At 33.8% G+C, this 17,146-nt stretch overlaps 1 protein-coding gene across 1 annotated transcript in view; it reads right to left on the reverse strand.

Moving 5' to 3' along the window:
- The window catches only part of LOC146993226 (eclosion hormone-like), a 77,374-nt gene extending 61,584 nt beyond the window's left edge, over nt 1-15,790 (reverse strand). The window contains exon 1 of the mRNA XM_085807318.1: nt 15,377-15,790. Coding sequence (XP_085663444.1) covers nt 15,377-15,391 — 15 coding nt within the window. The 5' untranslated portion in view covers nt 15,392-15,790. The remainder of the gene's footprint in view (nt 1-15,376) is intronic.
- Nucleotides 15,791-17,146: the final 1,356 nt, after the last annotated feature.

Raw genomic sequence — 17,146 nt, forward strand, 5'->3', positions numbered from 1 at the left:
ATCCGAACGGTAAAAAGTGAACTTTGATTCGTCATTCCAAAGAACCCCTTTCCACTGATCTACGGTCCATTTTCGATGTGCTTTGCACCACATTAACCGAGCAGCACAGTTGGACTTTGTGATCAAAGGTTTATGGGCAGCAGCACGACCATGAAAACCAAGCAGATGTGCTTCCTTACGGATGGTATTCATTGAAACAATACTCCCGGATGCCTGTTGAAACTCCTCGCGGATAAGGGCTATCGGTTGGGTGCGGTTCTTCCGAATTTCTCTGGACAGCACTCGTCGGTCTCTATCCCCCAGTTTCGTTGGTCTGCCGACTCGGGGCACATTCTGACAATCACCGCTCACCTTCCACTTCTTAATCACATAGGCCACTGTCGATATTGGGTACTTCAGATCGCTAGATATGTCCCTTAAGGATCGGCTACATTTGTGATACCCGATAATTATACCTTTCTCAAAATCAGAGAGTTCCGAACTGCGAGGCATCTTGCATGCGACTAAAGCCGATGCTGTTTCCTACACGATATATACCAGCGGAGTCCGTGGCGTACCTTGGGACCGCAGATATCGTCATTTGCATAGGTGTCCAAATACTTATTGGTAGTCAGTGTACACTAAAATTTCTGCTAGCTCAGTCATTGACATGTTCTGTGCAAATTACGATGGATGTTACTTTCCATGCCAGTTTGAATACAAAGCTCGGTAGGGTTACACCCTACCATGGGCCACAGGGATTAAATAATTAGTGATTTCAACTTCGGTTCTACATTTTTCTCTGCGGTAAATATTCGCTGTAGCAGATCTTCCATTATTTTACCCAAATACGATATAACTGTGTGACAACTGTGCTTTAGGTTTTACTGAAATATAATTTTAAATTAATTTCCTTGATTTTTTGCGATACTCTATAATATCAGAGGCTTATTCAAATTGAATGGCAACTTGATTCGATTAAAAATAGGAGGTCATTCTTCACTGATCGCTTTTGTAGCTTGCTCCTTGTTCCTGCTATCTTGCCTGTGGAAGTTACCTGCTGTAAGTGTGAAGATGTCGAAAAGTTTAGCTGTGTTCATCAAGTTCTTAAGAAAATCAGCCATCAGTTTCGACCCCCAGTTATTTGTAGATTTGAAAAGCCGCTGATATAATGAACTGCAATCGCAGTTTAAAGGCAATTAGCCCTTTATTGTAAAGTTTGATGAAAAATATTCGATTTTAGTTGCTATATTTTTAGGTTTATAACGCACAGAAATCATAGCAAATAAAAGTTTTTGTGAAGCTTTACATTATATTCTTACCTTGTATTTGAAACAGTTAAACAGTAACTTAACAATAACTTCCTTTAATAAGGCTTGGACAACTCCCCCATAAGAGGCAGATTGCTGTTTTACATATTATGGATGAAAATTAATTTGGTCTAAACTATCCTAGTTGTACATAAAGCACAGTATTAAATAAATGATTTAGCGTGAAAATGATAATGGCTTAGAAATTTCCATTTTCAGTTTGAAAAAATCAACAAAATTTATCAAAAGTACTCTATTTCAGGTGCTTATTTTAACTCCAAGAGTTATGTTACACATACTCGCTAGCCTTCTTGGATTATGCTGAATGTTTGTAACGTGAGGGAAGGTACAGCGCTAAAGCAGCTTTACAACAGTCAGCCCAGACTGGCGAACGTGTTCCACTTAAAGATGCTTAGGTCACAGCATGCTGATGCCATGTCTCAAGAAATCGGTATCTGTTTATATATCTTTTCGTTAGAAAAAGTATCAAATTCGTCGTTAGGATCAATATACAGTGTAACAAAATTCGGTGAGAAAACGATTATTAAGCCTCGAAAAATGTTTTCGAACCGGAAGTGTTGCTATCGAAACTAAGTTTAAAATTATTTGAGTATCGGAAGTATTGAAGCTGAGGAAATGTTACGCAAGAGAAGCGTGGCTATAACTAACATGTTCACTGTTCAAGATAAATATGTTCACGGTCAATTAACTCAAAGCTTAATCCTTACTTGGATGGATAATGATGCTTGTCACAAAATTCATTAGATAAAAGATTCGAATGTAAAGTACGATTACATGACTTCATTATTTTTAATATCGATCAAAATTTTATATTTCAAAAAATTTTTAAACTAACTTGCAGTTGGATTTTTTTTTTGTTATTTTTATGTTTCAAACTCTTATTTCCTGAGATGCAATTTTTAATGCTCTTTTTTTGTTTTGCGGGCCTATTTGGAAAGCCGTTGTGAGCATATGTATTTGGCAGCTTTTAACATTTTCTTCAGAATGAGATGGTTGTTATAACAACATGCTCATGATTTTCTGTGCTTCTAAAATAACGCTATACATTAATTCACTGTGGTTGTCAAATACTTTTATAACCAGCTAGATCACCAGATCTCTCCTCAGCAGAGCATGTTTGGGGTCTGATGAGCAGGCGTTTCCGACCGTCTTAGGATGTCGCAGATCTAATTCTATAGCTCGAGTGATTTAGGAAAAGAATTCTGGAGGAGTTCATCCACCTTTTCTGCAATTCAATGCCAAGCCAGATAACAGCTTTCGTAAGGACCAGAGGGGTTGTCAACGTTTTATTGATTTATTCGCTCTGGATAACTGCCTTTGATTAAAGTACTTAGTTCCTTAGAAATTGTTATTGTTCATTTTTCGTTACATATACGTTAGATCTACCGAATTTCATTCCATTCAATTAAATAAATCCTTCTTGGTGTTTTTATTTATTTATTTTGTTTTAGAGTGTACATAAATTGAAATTTGAAGTTAATGAAGAAACTGAAGAAAAAGATTGGCACTATAAGCCGAAGCATAAGTAAACTTTATAGAGATTAAATATGACGTTAAAAATGCAAATATTGTAGCTCATACATTATACATTGGAGCTCTTCCATGATTTACAAAATTCCAAGTAGTATGAACATACAGATGAAAACAAACAGTAAAATTACTTCTGTGAAAGCAAAAGAGTGGATATGATGAAATGAAATATGTGCAAAAATCAGTAAAATGCCGGAAATCCGTTTATAATAGAAGTCTGTTATGAGACTTCTCATCGAGAATGGAAAACACATGGTATATAATCAAATATTACCAATCACATTTTAAAGGATATAATGAAACTTACGCATTTTGATAAATTTAGGAAAAACGAAAAATAATAACTGATAATTGTCAATATATAGTTAAGAATCTGTGCACCCCGCCCATGTGTGACTAGACAAAAATGCGAAAAATGGAAATGAAAATTGCAGATGCAAATATACGTATAAATAATTATAAATACTCGTAAGTAGTTTTATGTAAGCAAATTAAACAAAATAAAGCCATAAATATGGAATAAAATTGAAAAAGCAAAACACTGAAGCAATTTTGTATAAGCATTGTGAATGATATAATTTACTGTCTGGCAATGTATAAAAAAGTATGTCTTTTCAAAATATTATTTAAGAAATATTAATGGAAAATGAAACAAATTGCAGGTATTAGAACACAAAGACTAAGCAATGACAGATCCTTAATATAAAAATTAATCTGCTAAAATGCAACATATGGAAATTTCATCACAACAACATAGATACTCCAAGACATAATGAGTACATAGTTGATGAAATCTTAGGAAACAGTACTGCAATGAATAAATGGGAACAATATTCATGCTTTTAAGTGTTACAACGAGAAAAAGTGGCTAAATAATTCAGAAAGTAAATTCTAAAGAAAGCAAATGTAAATTAAGCTTCAATTCTATGAAGCCCACGAGTAGAAGTGAAATAAGTATAGATAGACCCTAACAAAATTTAGATGAAAATATAATGAAAATTATTTGTCATGAAATTTAATGGAAAATATATTTTGGAACTTGGAATTTGAACATTTGTAATACAAAGTGAACAAGAACGGTAAAGTATAAAAAGCTAATTTAAGGCCTGACTGGGGCCACAATTTTAAAACAACATTTAAATATTTAAAAAATACAGATTAAGAACATAATTAGTAGTCAATAAAAATTAAATAGGGAAGATAAGTTTTTTACGTGACATAAGATATGTTGAGATTCTTTGTGTTCACATGCGGTACTGTGTAATAATGAGAGATTGTTTAGTGTTGTCAATTTATCAAACAACTTATTTCATAGTTAACATAACAGTTAAGTGTTATAAGATGATGTAATTAATATTGGAATAATAAATCAAATTAAATTAATCAGAATGTTTGCAATTTAAAGGAAGTATAATTAATATAAAACTCAGATATGTAAAAAGTAGTAAGAAATGGAAACAAGATTCTCTGTGTTAAAGTAAAAAGAATTCTTCCTTTTCTGCGCCTAAAAGGACTCTAAAGAAATAAAGTGGTCCTTCAATGAGTGCTAATTAAGAAAAATTTCATATGTATACGTATATATAAAAATGAATAAAATCAAATTACTATTGTAGTTAAGAACGTTGAATTACCTTACAACTGCAGCTAAGCGGCATGCCAATGAGATCTGCTTTGAATAGTGGTAATGAAAGAAGTTTTTGGTCTGACAGAAATTTTTTTAAATACTTCCGGAAGTATATGTTATTTGAAGTGCAAGATGATTAAAGTAATAGGTGCACAAGATGGACAGTGTTTGGTACTGGGTTACATAATGTTAAACATAAAAGTTAAAAATGAAGATCACAAAGTGGTGGTGTTTTGGGTGTTAAAAGATTATAAATCGGTGTTATTTTTTTGGGTGGATTTCCTACGAAAATTTTAATTAATCGAAGATTAAATTAGAAGGAAACATGATAAGATTATCCACGGATGAAATATATCTACATTCCAAGTCTATGCCAAATATTTATGTTAGAATATTTTGCGGAGGTGATTAAAAGAAATAATGGAATCATAATAAGATTTTTAGCATTATTTAGGAATAAGCTTGGACTAACTCATGTGGAAACTCACGAAATTGAGATAGGGAAACATCTTCCTTAAAGATAAAAGCCTTATATACGCAGTCTTGGGAAGGAAAAAAAAAAAAAAAAAAAACGATTATCCGGTAACGGATTTTCGGATTGGAGATTTGCAGCTGACTACAGTGAATTAAATAAAATTACGAAATGCCCCTATATCCATTGCCCCTTAAAGAGGAAATAAATCCCTTAAAGAGGATAAAAAGTACACAGTACAAGAGATCGTTAGACCTTGCTAGTGGATACCGTGATGTTGATTACTAAGCCAGAAGATGTCAATAAAATGACCTTTATTATAAAATCAGGGAATTACGCGTTTATATCCTTTTAGGTTGTCGGGCAGTCCAGCAACCTTTCAGCGGGTGACGGATATCATTTTTCTGCTGGTACTGGGCAAAATTTGTTTTATATAGTATTTAGATGATAAAACTGTAACCTCAGAATCAATAGAAGAACATGTAAAAGTCCTCCGTGAACTAGTTTTATTACTAAAAGACAAAAAGTGAATATAAAAAATATATTTTAAGTGTAAAGAATTAAAGTACTACTTATGATTTGAGGCCACTAAAGAAGGAATTAAGATCCACAAGTGGAAAATTCTTGCTGTGAAACATCTTTCCCATCCTAAAGACTACCAAAATTTAGTTTCGTTCCTCGAATTATGCTCGTATTAAGGAACGTATTTTTTGGATATTGCCGGACTTCTCTTAGAATTAAAAAGAAAGAGACAAGGTATAGATGGCCCGAGGAGGCAGACAAGATCTTTCAGAGTACAAAGCAGGCATTGATAAGTGTCTCGGTTTGAAAGTTCCCGACACAGAAAAGACCTTACAGTTTTACATACATGCATCTGAATTTTTCGATAGGAGTGGTCCTGATGCAAGATGGGCAGCCGATAGCGCATTTTATTTTAATAGAATTATGACCCTGGGGAAAGAAATTATTCCCGGACTGAAAGGGAAGCTCTTCGATGTGTTTGTGTTATAAGGTATTTCTCTCACCCTCTTGGCGAGCCTTCGTGGTGTAGTGGTCTGCACGCTCAGCGCGTAATTGGGAGGTCCGCGGTTTGATTCCCGGCGAAGGCGTTGCTATTTTTTCATCTTTCCTGCTTCCAAAAATTACCTATTGTCTCTACAGTGTAATGAATAAATTTAGAGTCTATTTCTCGGGAAACAAGTCGAAATAGTCAGCGATCATGCAGCTCTAAAGAAAAAAGAATATGTGAAAAATTTAACGCTGAGAATGATGGCCTTTAAACTTCATGAATACAATTTGAAATTCGATCTTCGCCATAGGAGGGAAAATTCGAACTTTGCCGTCGGAATAACAACTTATTAAGCACTAATTCAGAAGTCAAACAACAAAAATCAGCGTTATACCTACAAAATTTTCACAGGACTAGTTTCGATGGTTTTACCGAACCATCATCTTCAGCTGCAAAACCGCAAATGAACAAGATAGGAAATAATGATTAGATAAGATAAGAAAGCCTGGACAAGAATAAGCAAGTGGCGCCATCTGTTGGCGAAACCAGAACTAAAACATAATTTCTCTAAAAGCCGAAGGCAAATTTGGATTGGAATTAGGATCGTTAACTAGAACAGAAAGATTTTTATGAATGTGAAATGCCTCTAGAAAATCCAGTTCTCCAATGGAAGATGTTTTTTGAATAATTTTGGCAGCAGAAAAATTGAAAGTGTGATTTTCGGACCAACAATGTTGAGCAACAGAAGACCTCTGTGTTTCCTTTTTTCTAACATATGCCTCATGTTCTTTGACGCGAAATTTTAAGGCTCTCTTAGTTTGGCCAATGTAAATTAAACCGCACTGGCAAGGAATCCTATAAATACCCCAGGAATTCATATCCGGAATGGGGTCCTTGAGTATAGAAGTTGGAATTTTATTGATGGGAGAGTAAACAACCCGAAAGTTAAATTTCTGCAAAATATGTGCAACTTTATAGCTAATTGATGGAAAGAAGGGAATGACAACAGAATTTTTATAATCTCCTAAAATAAGAGTGTGGCTTTTAGTGTGTTGAGATGAGAATTTTTTAACTGCTTGATTAATAATGTTGGGTGAAAAGCCCCTGTCAATAGCTATTGCTTTTAAATAATTTAGTTCTTCATCAAGGGCTAGTTTGGAGGAGCAAACTTGAAGAGCACGGAAAACATAGGAATAAAATGAAGCTAACTTTTGTTTAGTCGGATGACATGATTTAAAGTGTGGTGGAAGGCAAACCGATGAAGGTTTACGGTAAACTGTAGTACTGAAGTTGGATGTGTTACGTGTGACCAGAATGTCGAGAAAAGGAAGAGAATTGCAAGTCTCAAGTTCAAAAGTGAACTGAATAGCAGGATCAATAGAATTCATTGTTGAAAGAACTTTATTTAAATCATCTTTATTACCTTCAAACAGGGTAAAAGTATCGTCTACGTAGCGGAAGCATGTCGGGAAGTTTAAAGTTTCAAACAATTTTGATTCATAATAATGCATGTAGATATCAGCCAGGATGGGACTGAGGGGACTTCCCATGGCTAATCCCTCAGTTTGCTTGTAATATTTATTTTGGAAAACAAAATGTGTTTGTTTCAAACAGAGTTGAGTGAGAGAAATTAGCTCATCAATTTCGATGCAAGAGAAATGAAATTCGCGAAGTCTGGTTTCTAGACATCTTAATGCACCCTCCACTGGGACATTGGTGAATAATGATTTTACATCAAAAGAAACCATGAGTAAATTACGAGGAGAAATGTTTTTAACCTTTTTTACAAACTCTATTGAATTTTTTATGGTGTAAATGTTATTGTCTAATAGAGTCGAAAATCTAGAAACTAAATATTTAGCTAATGGATACGAGGCAGTACCTAAATTTGATACAATAGGGCGGAAAGGAATACCACTTTTATGAATTTTGGGAAGAGGATATAATCTGGTACAATTCGCAACAGATGGGATAAGCGAATGTTTTAAGTTGCTTGAAATGATTTGCGAAGATTTGATCGCAGTTTTTATTTTGGATAAGTCCGAAGGTGAAGGATCTTTAGGGATCGGATTATATGGTCCTTCGTTTAAGAGTTTAGTGACACCATCGATGTAAGTGTTCTTATCCATGACGACTATCTGGCCACCTTTGTCGGCCTTTGAAATGATAATATCCGGGTTAGAATGAATTTCGCGCATTGTAGCTCTTTCTCTCGCAGTTAGATTTGGTTTCAAAGGTTTATTATTGAATTTCACATTATGAGCGATAAGATGCCTAATCATTTCTTTCTGTGAATCTGAAACTTTACTGAACTTGAAAGCTTTTTCGATAGGAGCCAAAATCTTTGGAATCGAGGGTTTACAGGTTTGTGAGAAGTTAAAATTATATTTTAGAATTCTCTCTTGTTTATTCGGCGTGTTATTGTGCCTTAACTTATTAAGCATTAAACTGAACGAAAATGGAAGTACATGAAATGCAGTATGTTAACATATGTGTTTTAGATTCAAAGGAGATGCGAATAAAGAACTACAGCTGGCTCCAGAAGTCATACAAATTTATACATATCTAAGAGATTGTGATAAGTTTAAAGCAGTGAACGAAATAGGAATTGCAGGTAGGAACGAGCATTATGAATAATACATGACATTTTATTTCTTAAAAAACCTCGTGAATAGAAAATATAGAATTAAGAACAATCATCCCAGTGGTTTTATTACTAGAATTTTTGCAGGCGTTTCATGACCATCCAAATTCAGCGCACGCAATGGTACGGTAAACAATGCCAAAGTGAGGGAAACTATTCCTTCCCAAGTTGACACAAATGACTGGCGAATCCAGAGACGTTTCAGATGCAAGATGTGTAAATACGTAAATTTTGCACCGGACGACTATTTAAATAATATAAGATCTAGTTTTCCAAATGAAATCTGAAGAGTAGATTTTTAGGTACTTACCCTAGCAGTAAGGTAAATATAGCACATTATTTGTTATTGATCACTTTTCTAAGCAGTGTAAACTAACCCCGTTACGTCGTGCTTCTACTAATGTTGTGGCAAACGAGCTCTTAAAGAAATATATTTTATTTTAAAATACTGGGCCTCACTAAAAATAATTTCAGAGAATGAACCTCAATTTGTAAGAAATATTTTTGAGAACATGTACGCGGACCTTGACATTAATTATATGAAAATGACTCCATATAGACCTCAGTCAAATTTTTCCGAACGTGTAAGAAGTAAAGGTAATTCCATTTTATGTGACAAAATATTGCAGCAGTTGGAATTTGACTATCGAAGGATGCATTGAGGTCCGCAAACTAAACGCCAGAAAAATTGTAGAGATATTAGGATTTTTTGAAGCAGGAGTCATGAAAAATGAGCAATGCCTTCCCCGGTTCTCGAGCCTCAGACCTCTCGAATACGCGCAGGGTTGGCCATTACGCCAAGAAAGCATGCTAAGAAGGCGGGAGAAATACCTTATACACTCCCCTTTTTAAAGGGCGACTGACGATTAGAGGACCCAATTGCGAAATCCTGGTGGTGGAGAATCATCATACACCATCCTTTTTAGTTCGGGCGCCACTGTATAGACATTAGGTATTTTCTGAAAGCAAGAGTCATGAAAAGTAGGCAGTGCCCTCTCCGAGACTCGGAACTCAAACCTCTCGAATACGCGCCGAGTGTGTTGGCCGTTACACCACGTAGGCATGCTAAGAAGGTGGGAGAAATACCTTATAAAATCAACTGCGAAATTGCCTCTGTGCTGAAAGATAATGACATCCTTAGATAATTTGTTTTTCGAAGAGGAAAAGAAAGCTGAGTTTAAACAAAAAGACATTCGGAAGCTAATCGGTGGGGCGCTCAAGATATCGGATAAGGATAGAGAGAAACAGAAATTGTATTGCCATAAAAGACGCAGGGAAGTAGATATGAGAGTCGGAGACAAGGCGTTGAAAATAAATCATACGCTGACATCCACGAAAAAAATTAGACAAGTATCCTGCGTTTGAGGAGTCGAAAAGAAAAAAGAAAACAATAAGGGCCCTGCTGCCAAGAAGATAGGTTTTCCGGCCGGAAAGGGGAATCAAGACAATAACTGCTGAAGGTCCTAAGCTCAAGCGACAATAAATAGTAACAGCATGGCAGCCTTCAGAAGTAAAGAGTTATTTCATACCTCTAGGAGGTAGAAGAGAAAAATCGAAGAAATCCAAGTACCGGAGGCCCACTGGCAACGAATCTTTACTATCAAGTAAAGAACCCCAGTATCGATGGGATGGATACAAACGCTGCAACGCAAACAGTGAGAGTCGGTTTCACAGAGAAGTCTATAGTACTCTCCGATGACACCGAGAAAATTGACCCAAGTACCAACTACCGTCAACTCAAATACAGGATGGCCGAGAGCACTAAGCGAAGAATTTCAGCGGATGATGTTAAGAATGGATGACGGAGTGGAAAAGTATAAATAGATAAACCAAAAATTAATTTTCTTGTACTGCCTTAAACTGAATATATTGCTTCAAAATTAAGGCGAAGTAACCCACGTGTGTTGTAGAAAACGTTAAAGTAGTGAAATTAAGTGGAATTACATGTAATAATTTAAAAGTGAAACAAATGCGTCCATAATTCTGGAAATATTTCTTTCTTTCCAAATTGTAATTTTAAATTTAAGTATTTCTTTTTCCTTTCCAGAGTCAACATTTACACATACATAAATATGTTGAAATGCTGACTTTGGAAAGGAGTTAATTATTTAAAAAACTATAGAATATGTTTTCGTTGTTGTTGTTGTTTTCTTGTCCATATTACATGGAACAATGGTTGCCAGATTCTACTCCAAAGAAAGGTTGGACTTCTATTTTCCTCACCCCAAATTTTGAGGGAGAACACCCCGGGGGGATCTGAGGGACTTCCACCAATCCACACGAGAGGCCTTTTGGCTCGCTGCAAATTCTGTGCCTCCATGCTGGACCGACACTATACATTTACAAACATCCATCTTCTACAGGATTCAAACCCAGGCACTTCGGTACCATAGTAGGCTCTCCTAACCTCTATACCATCTGGGCGACTATAGAGTATATTTAAAGATAAAAAAAAATCTTAATTTGATTTTATATAAATAGGAAATTTAATAGACAATGAGAGAAATAAATTAAATTTACGGTGAATAACGGCGTAAAATGTGAAATTCCAGGATTAGATTAAACTGTTCAAATTTATAGCACTTTGAAGAAATTTTGCATTCAAATCAGGTCCAGGTGGCTGGTAATTTTATATTGTATATTTTAAATTAACCTCTTGCAAATGTTAATTTAGAAATCAAACAACAAAATGGAAATGGTTAGGGAGAATAAATTTATAGTTTATTTCTGTGCATTTTTTTGTTTTAAAATTAACATTTCTTGTGAGGATAATTCACTTCACCGAATCTACGTAACACCTTATTTTGATTGCAGTTGAATTAGCTAAATTAATTTGAACAAAAGACAGCTCACCAGCGGCCGAGTGGTAAAGTCGCTGAACACTGGTAGTTCAGCCCAAGGTTAGAATCCAGCGAATGGACGGGCTGATTGGATGGATGTTTTCGTGGTTTTACCCATGTGTATCTATATATACGAATCAGTTTCTCTTAGAAAGTCCTCTACGAAGGCATCCCTACCTTTAGACAGATAGCCCTAGTGTGCTTTGTCCGTAATTTCAATAAAACAACCAACCAACCTTGAACCAAGACAGGTGTTACAGGTTGACCACCCAAGAAAAATGGTTTGTACTAACGCCAAAATTTTTCTTGATCTAGGGGAAAAATGTTTCATTTATATTTGCTTATGCTTCAATCTATTTATAGCAATTACAATATTAGTATCTTATTATCATAAATAAAATCACTGTAAATCTTGTAAATTAGCATGCGCTTTACAAATATGAAAAGGAAAAGGTCAGAACTTACTTCACTGTGGTTTTCTATGAAGCTTTCACTTATTGTTACTTAATTTTTCTGTTATTTTACTTATTTAATATGCAATTTACATACAGAAATTTTATTTACTTTATTTGCTAAATACATGTGTTCTTACATACAAGAAAACAATAAAAGTACTTATCATTATTTTAAGCACATTTGTTAAATAAATTAACTTAAAGAAATAGTAAAATTTATTTCGGATAAATTCTTAATTTTCCCATTGTCAGAAAGAAAGAATCATGCTTCAATAGAAGTTAATGTCGTATTTTATTATTATTCACTATCAGTGCTCTAAATATTCTTTCAGTTTCTGCTGACAAATGATGCAGGCACAATACATATTTAACAAACATTGTTCCATCAGGAGACATTTGTTCTTTTACAGCAGTTTTCATTTCAGGAACTTTATTTGAAAACACCACGAATTCTTCAACTTTTAGTGCTTCTGCCGTCTTTCGTAAATGCATTTTCTGTTAAGATCTTTACAGTTATTTTGTTCTGTAAGTTTCAGGAAACTCAGTGAAAGTGCAATTAAATTAAAAATGCAGTCTGATTTGTTCATTTCCGAATTCGGCATGATTAAACCGTTTTTATACATGATACCTGAAAATTTATTTTTAGAGATTTATCGTATTCGTTATAGAAGGACAAGTATTCCATCTCGAAGTTTCATGATGTCATTTTCTGGAATTTTAGCCTCACCTGACATCATTTTAGAAGGATTTCCTCTCTTCTTCTTGAATATATTTTTTTATGCCTATTAGCTCGCACCAGTGGCCGAGCGCTTAAGACTACTGGCATTTCGACGTCCTTCTCGACGGTATTCTTTCCCTTAGGGAGACAGGCTCGTTTGCTTTGCCGTATTCAAATAACCTAATCTAATGTGTAAAAAATGTGAATATTTTTCGTTTAGGCCTTTTCTCCGGCTGATGTCATTTGTAACACATTAAGATGTCATAAAATATTTCACAAATATTTTCATTCTATTTCCTACTAATGAAATTAGAAAATGAAGGAGGCAATACTAAATTTAAGTTTACTATTTTGGTAGAATGAATGCTAAGAAGAGAGAATATTCTTGAATTAAGGAATTTTGTAGTGCAGCTAAAACTAATCTGGGTTGTTAAATACAGGATGGTTATAATTAAAGTGATAGATCTACATAGAACCCGTTCTGATTGACGTATTTTACTGAAATTATATAATATTTGTAATGTTATATACATATATAATGCTATATACATAATAACATATATAAAGCTATATACATAATATAAACCACGGGGAAAAGCAAACTGCAATAAAACGTATTAGTTTAAATTCCAATAACGAAGAAAGGCCGTTATGCAAATTAGGAATTTTATAAAATTAGGGATTTTTATAAATGTTTGTACCAAGTTGTAACGAAATAAGTCAGCTACGGCTCTACGTAGATCTGAGGAGGGCCACTATAATTATAACTACCCAATATCAATCATCTTCTGCTATCCTAAAGCGACCAGACGTCTGACTGGCATTGTGAAGGAGGATTCCGTATTTCGATGCAGTTTTTGCTTCAGGATTCGTAACTTATAACCACAACGCTTTGAAATTAACTTGAAAGCACAGAATTTAATAAAACAATTCTTTAATAACTAACAGTTTTACCATATGCATAAAACTTTTCAACGTAAAAGAACACATATTTATGCTTACTTTAACTGAAAAATACAGAACAACTTAGACACATACACACAATTGAATAGCAGATTTATTATACGTGCAAAATATTTTGTGTATAAGAATAAAAATTATTCTTTGTGTATTTTTATTCTTATACACAAAAAACATTATACATTACTTTATCTGGGAACTTCCGTTAATTAAATAATTCTGAAATAAACAAACTGTGTGATAATGACTTTTTCATATCCATAATATGAATAATGGCAGCATCTACTTGGTATTGAAGATTCTGATGCACTCTCGTTTGGGTTGATGACTGTTTTTGTGTTTTATATGTTTTGAGAAATATCTTTCATTCTTTTACTGTTTTCTTATTTTATATACATGCCTTGCGCTCGAGTTTTGGCTGTACCGCTCCGTGCAGCCATAAAGCTGTTTTCTTGAAATCAGAAATATATTCATTAATTAAACAGCAAGCTTTTTAGATACACGTTTAGGAAAGTCGTGAAAGAGGACAGAGTTCTGAAAGAATTTCCGGATTTCTATTTCAGATGCGCTTTGTATATGTAAAATGGGCCGTAAGATGAAGAAGACGTTTTAAATAAACAATAATTCTGAGGGATTTTAAATAGATCATGTTTTAAAAATTTAGTGGTACATACAATATCAGTAAATTGAACTTCCGAAAGAAAATATTTTGAGAATTAAGTAATTACTGACAACAAATTATCCAACGAAAATAAAAGATATATAGCACTTGAAAAATTAAACAGCTATCCAACTATAAAATTGAAGGTGAGCGAAATGGAGAGAGATGTTTCTCTCAATCAGAGCAATCATTTTTCTTTTCAATTCTGCATCATTGATAGCTAATCTTAGCTTATGAGAACAGTTACAGCAGAAGTGCATATAGTATTTCTATAATAAACCCAGGGAAACTGTCTTGGCGACAGTTTCTAAAAATTGACAGTATTTGTGAGAACACTGATACTGAGCATCATATTCTCCAAGTCATTCACCTTCACAAAAACCGAAACTGAAAACGTAAGGGTCACTGTAACATGTGAGCATGAGCAATTTAAAGAGACTTCTATTTAAAATAAGAAGATTATGTTTTAAACAAAGCAATTTTTTTAAAGTTGCGACATTTTTTTTTTTGCTCTGTATAGAGATCCTAACAATTTGATTACTTAAAATTAGGATCAATCATGAAACAGAAATCTATGGACTCATTTTATCAATTTATTCAATAATTAAAATTTTTACAAACGTATCATTGTTACAAAGACTTTATAATATTTTCCGCATGTTTCCTTCCTTGACCAGAATGAATGCCATTTCTGTTTTCTTAGCTAAGATTTTGTAGAGTTATCAAGTTATATCGTTTGCTGGGGACATGAAAGTTGTGTATTTGCTATCTTCGGGATTCCCGATTCGTAACATTCCTATTTATATTACCTTATTATAATCTGCTGTCTCCTTGTTTGTATTTTTTTTGCGTGTGCCAGAGAGAAGAAAACTGAAAATGCTGTTCGTGCAGTCATATTGGAACAATTAATAACAATTCAACAACAAAATGATGTAATTAATCCAGAAATTTACAGTCTTTTCAAACCGTTTCGAAATGCATGTCTTTCATTACTTTTGGACTTATGCGTTAATAAGAAATTTTAGTAAAATTTTAGTCATTATTTCAAATTAAATACGAATAAATAGTTCAAACTTGATAAGAATTATTAATAATTTAACTAAATAAGATAAATCAAATTAAATAGTCTTATATATTGAGATAAGTTACTTACCATCTGGAATATCATCAAGAATTAAAAAACCAGGCACGAGGAATTTCAGAAATGTAGATTTAAACCAGATTTTAATTAAGAATATAGTCTATTAAGCTAATGTCTAATGGCACTGTATAAGCTGATCATCTGGATTTCAGTAATCAGAATAAAACATCTCAACGCGTTAGGTGACATAGGCTGAGAGACTGAAGAGACGTTGTTTCATGACCTGAGGAGTGACTAGCATAATTAACATTTTGCTTAATACACAGATGTATGATATTTTTTAATGCATTCATAAGCAAACACTTTCACTTGAAAACGAACGTGATACTTGCAGTTTGGAAATAACTTCTTTTATGGCTTCCCGCAGGGAATATTTTTTTTTCATTCCTTTAAATATTAAACTGAAGTTTATTATACGTGAGTTGTTTTGAGAAACAGAGAGTATGCATTTCATTGACGGTCAGTGTTCCTGTATTGCATTGTGATATTTTTCAGAAGGCAGTATGAACCATATTTTAACAGGGGTGTGGGGGTTGATATTCAGTCGCCCTACTTACCGTGACAATGAAAGGCTGAACTAGGAAGAATGGGGTCATTGCGCTTCAGTTGCATTAGCCAGGGGAATTAGATAAAAAGAAGGCAACTAACTCACTTGCATGACTAAACAGATTTATTAAATTATCTGACTATAATATTTCATATTATAAAGCGGTTTTTGTTGTACAATATATTGATGGCTATTTTAATAAAGCAGGCATTTATTTTGGGCCTTTTGTTGCAGTGTGTGAATGCTTAAATTTTTTGGAAGTTGATTTTCCATTAAAAAACTACAGTTACTGATCGAATTTCAATGGATGAAGGTAGCTATTGAGCTGCCTACTATCATGATTCACTTGCACAATAGTACCAGCCATGAAATGTTTACTTCACATGATTTTCATTTGATCGGATTCTTTATTAAACTAGGTTTCTCAGTAATTAGTACTCATTGAAATACACTATGTAACATAAAATTTCATAATCGCTAATCAAGGAAATCATTTCGAATCATTTTGATTTTTACCAAGATTTACTGAATTCTTGATCATAATGCAATTTTTAGTAATGCAAATGATTTTAATTGTTTTTTCGTAAAATTTATATTTTCCAACATCCTTATTTCAAAAGTTGATTTTTATAACTTAATTACTCTCATTTCTTTTCATTGTTGATGAGAAAAGAAATCCCCCCTATGGACTGAGAAATTAATTGTACATAAAATAGCTCCTTATGCAAATAGGAAAATGAATACAGGAATGTGCTCATTGATCTATTGAAATTGTGATGGTAATTTGTTATTAAAAATGTATTTAAGGGAAATGCTCACTATTAATTCAGATTAAACGCTGAATTAATAAAGTTTGTGTTTTAAAACTACGCACAAGATATTAGTTGCAAAATGTAATTGACCACGATGAAGTATTTTTGACCCAGCTTGGTTGTGTGTAGAAATTTGTAAACCAGCAATAGCCATAAAAGTTGAAAAGTAGAATTCAACCTCAAGAATCATCTAACAATATGCCAGAACCGATAAAGTATTTCAGGCAACAGTGTTTCTCTCTCTATACATGCTACTAATGTACATTTATGTTCTGGTGTAGTGGTGTGTGGTGTATTTAATTATAGCAAAGCACACGAAGGCTATCTGCCTAAGGGGAGAGATGCCTTCGTGGAGGACTTTCTAAGGGAAACTGGCTTGTATACAAGTTACACATGGGGAAAACCACATAAACGCTCGTTCGC

This window comes from Stegodyphus dumicola, chromosome X1 (genome assembly GCF_044657685.1).
Source record: "Stegodyphus dumicola isolate Sdum_Otavi_A_Nest chromosome X1, ASM4465768v1".
Classification (NCBI taxonomy): domain Eukaryota; kingdom Metazoa; phylum Arthropoda; class Arachnida; order Araneae; family Eresidae; genus Stegodyphus; species Stegodyphus dumicola.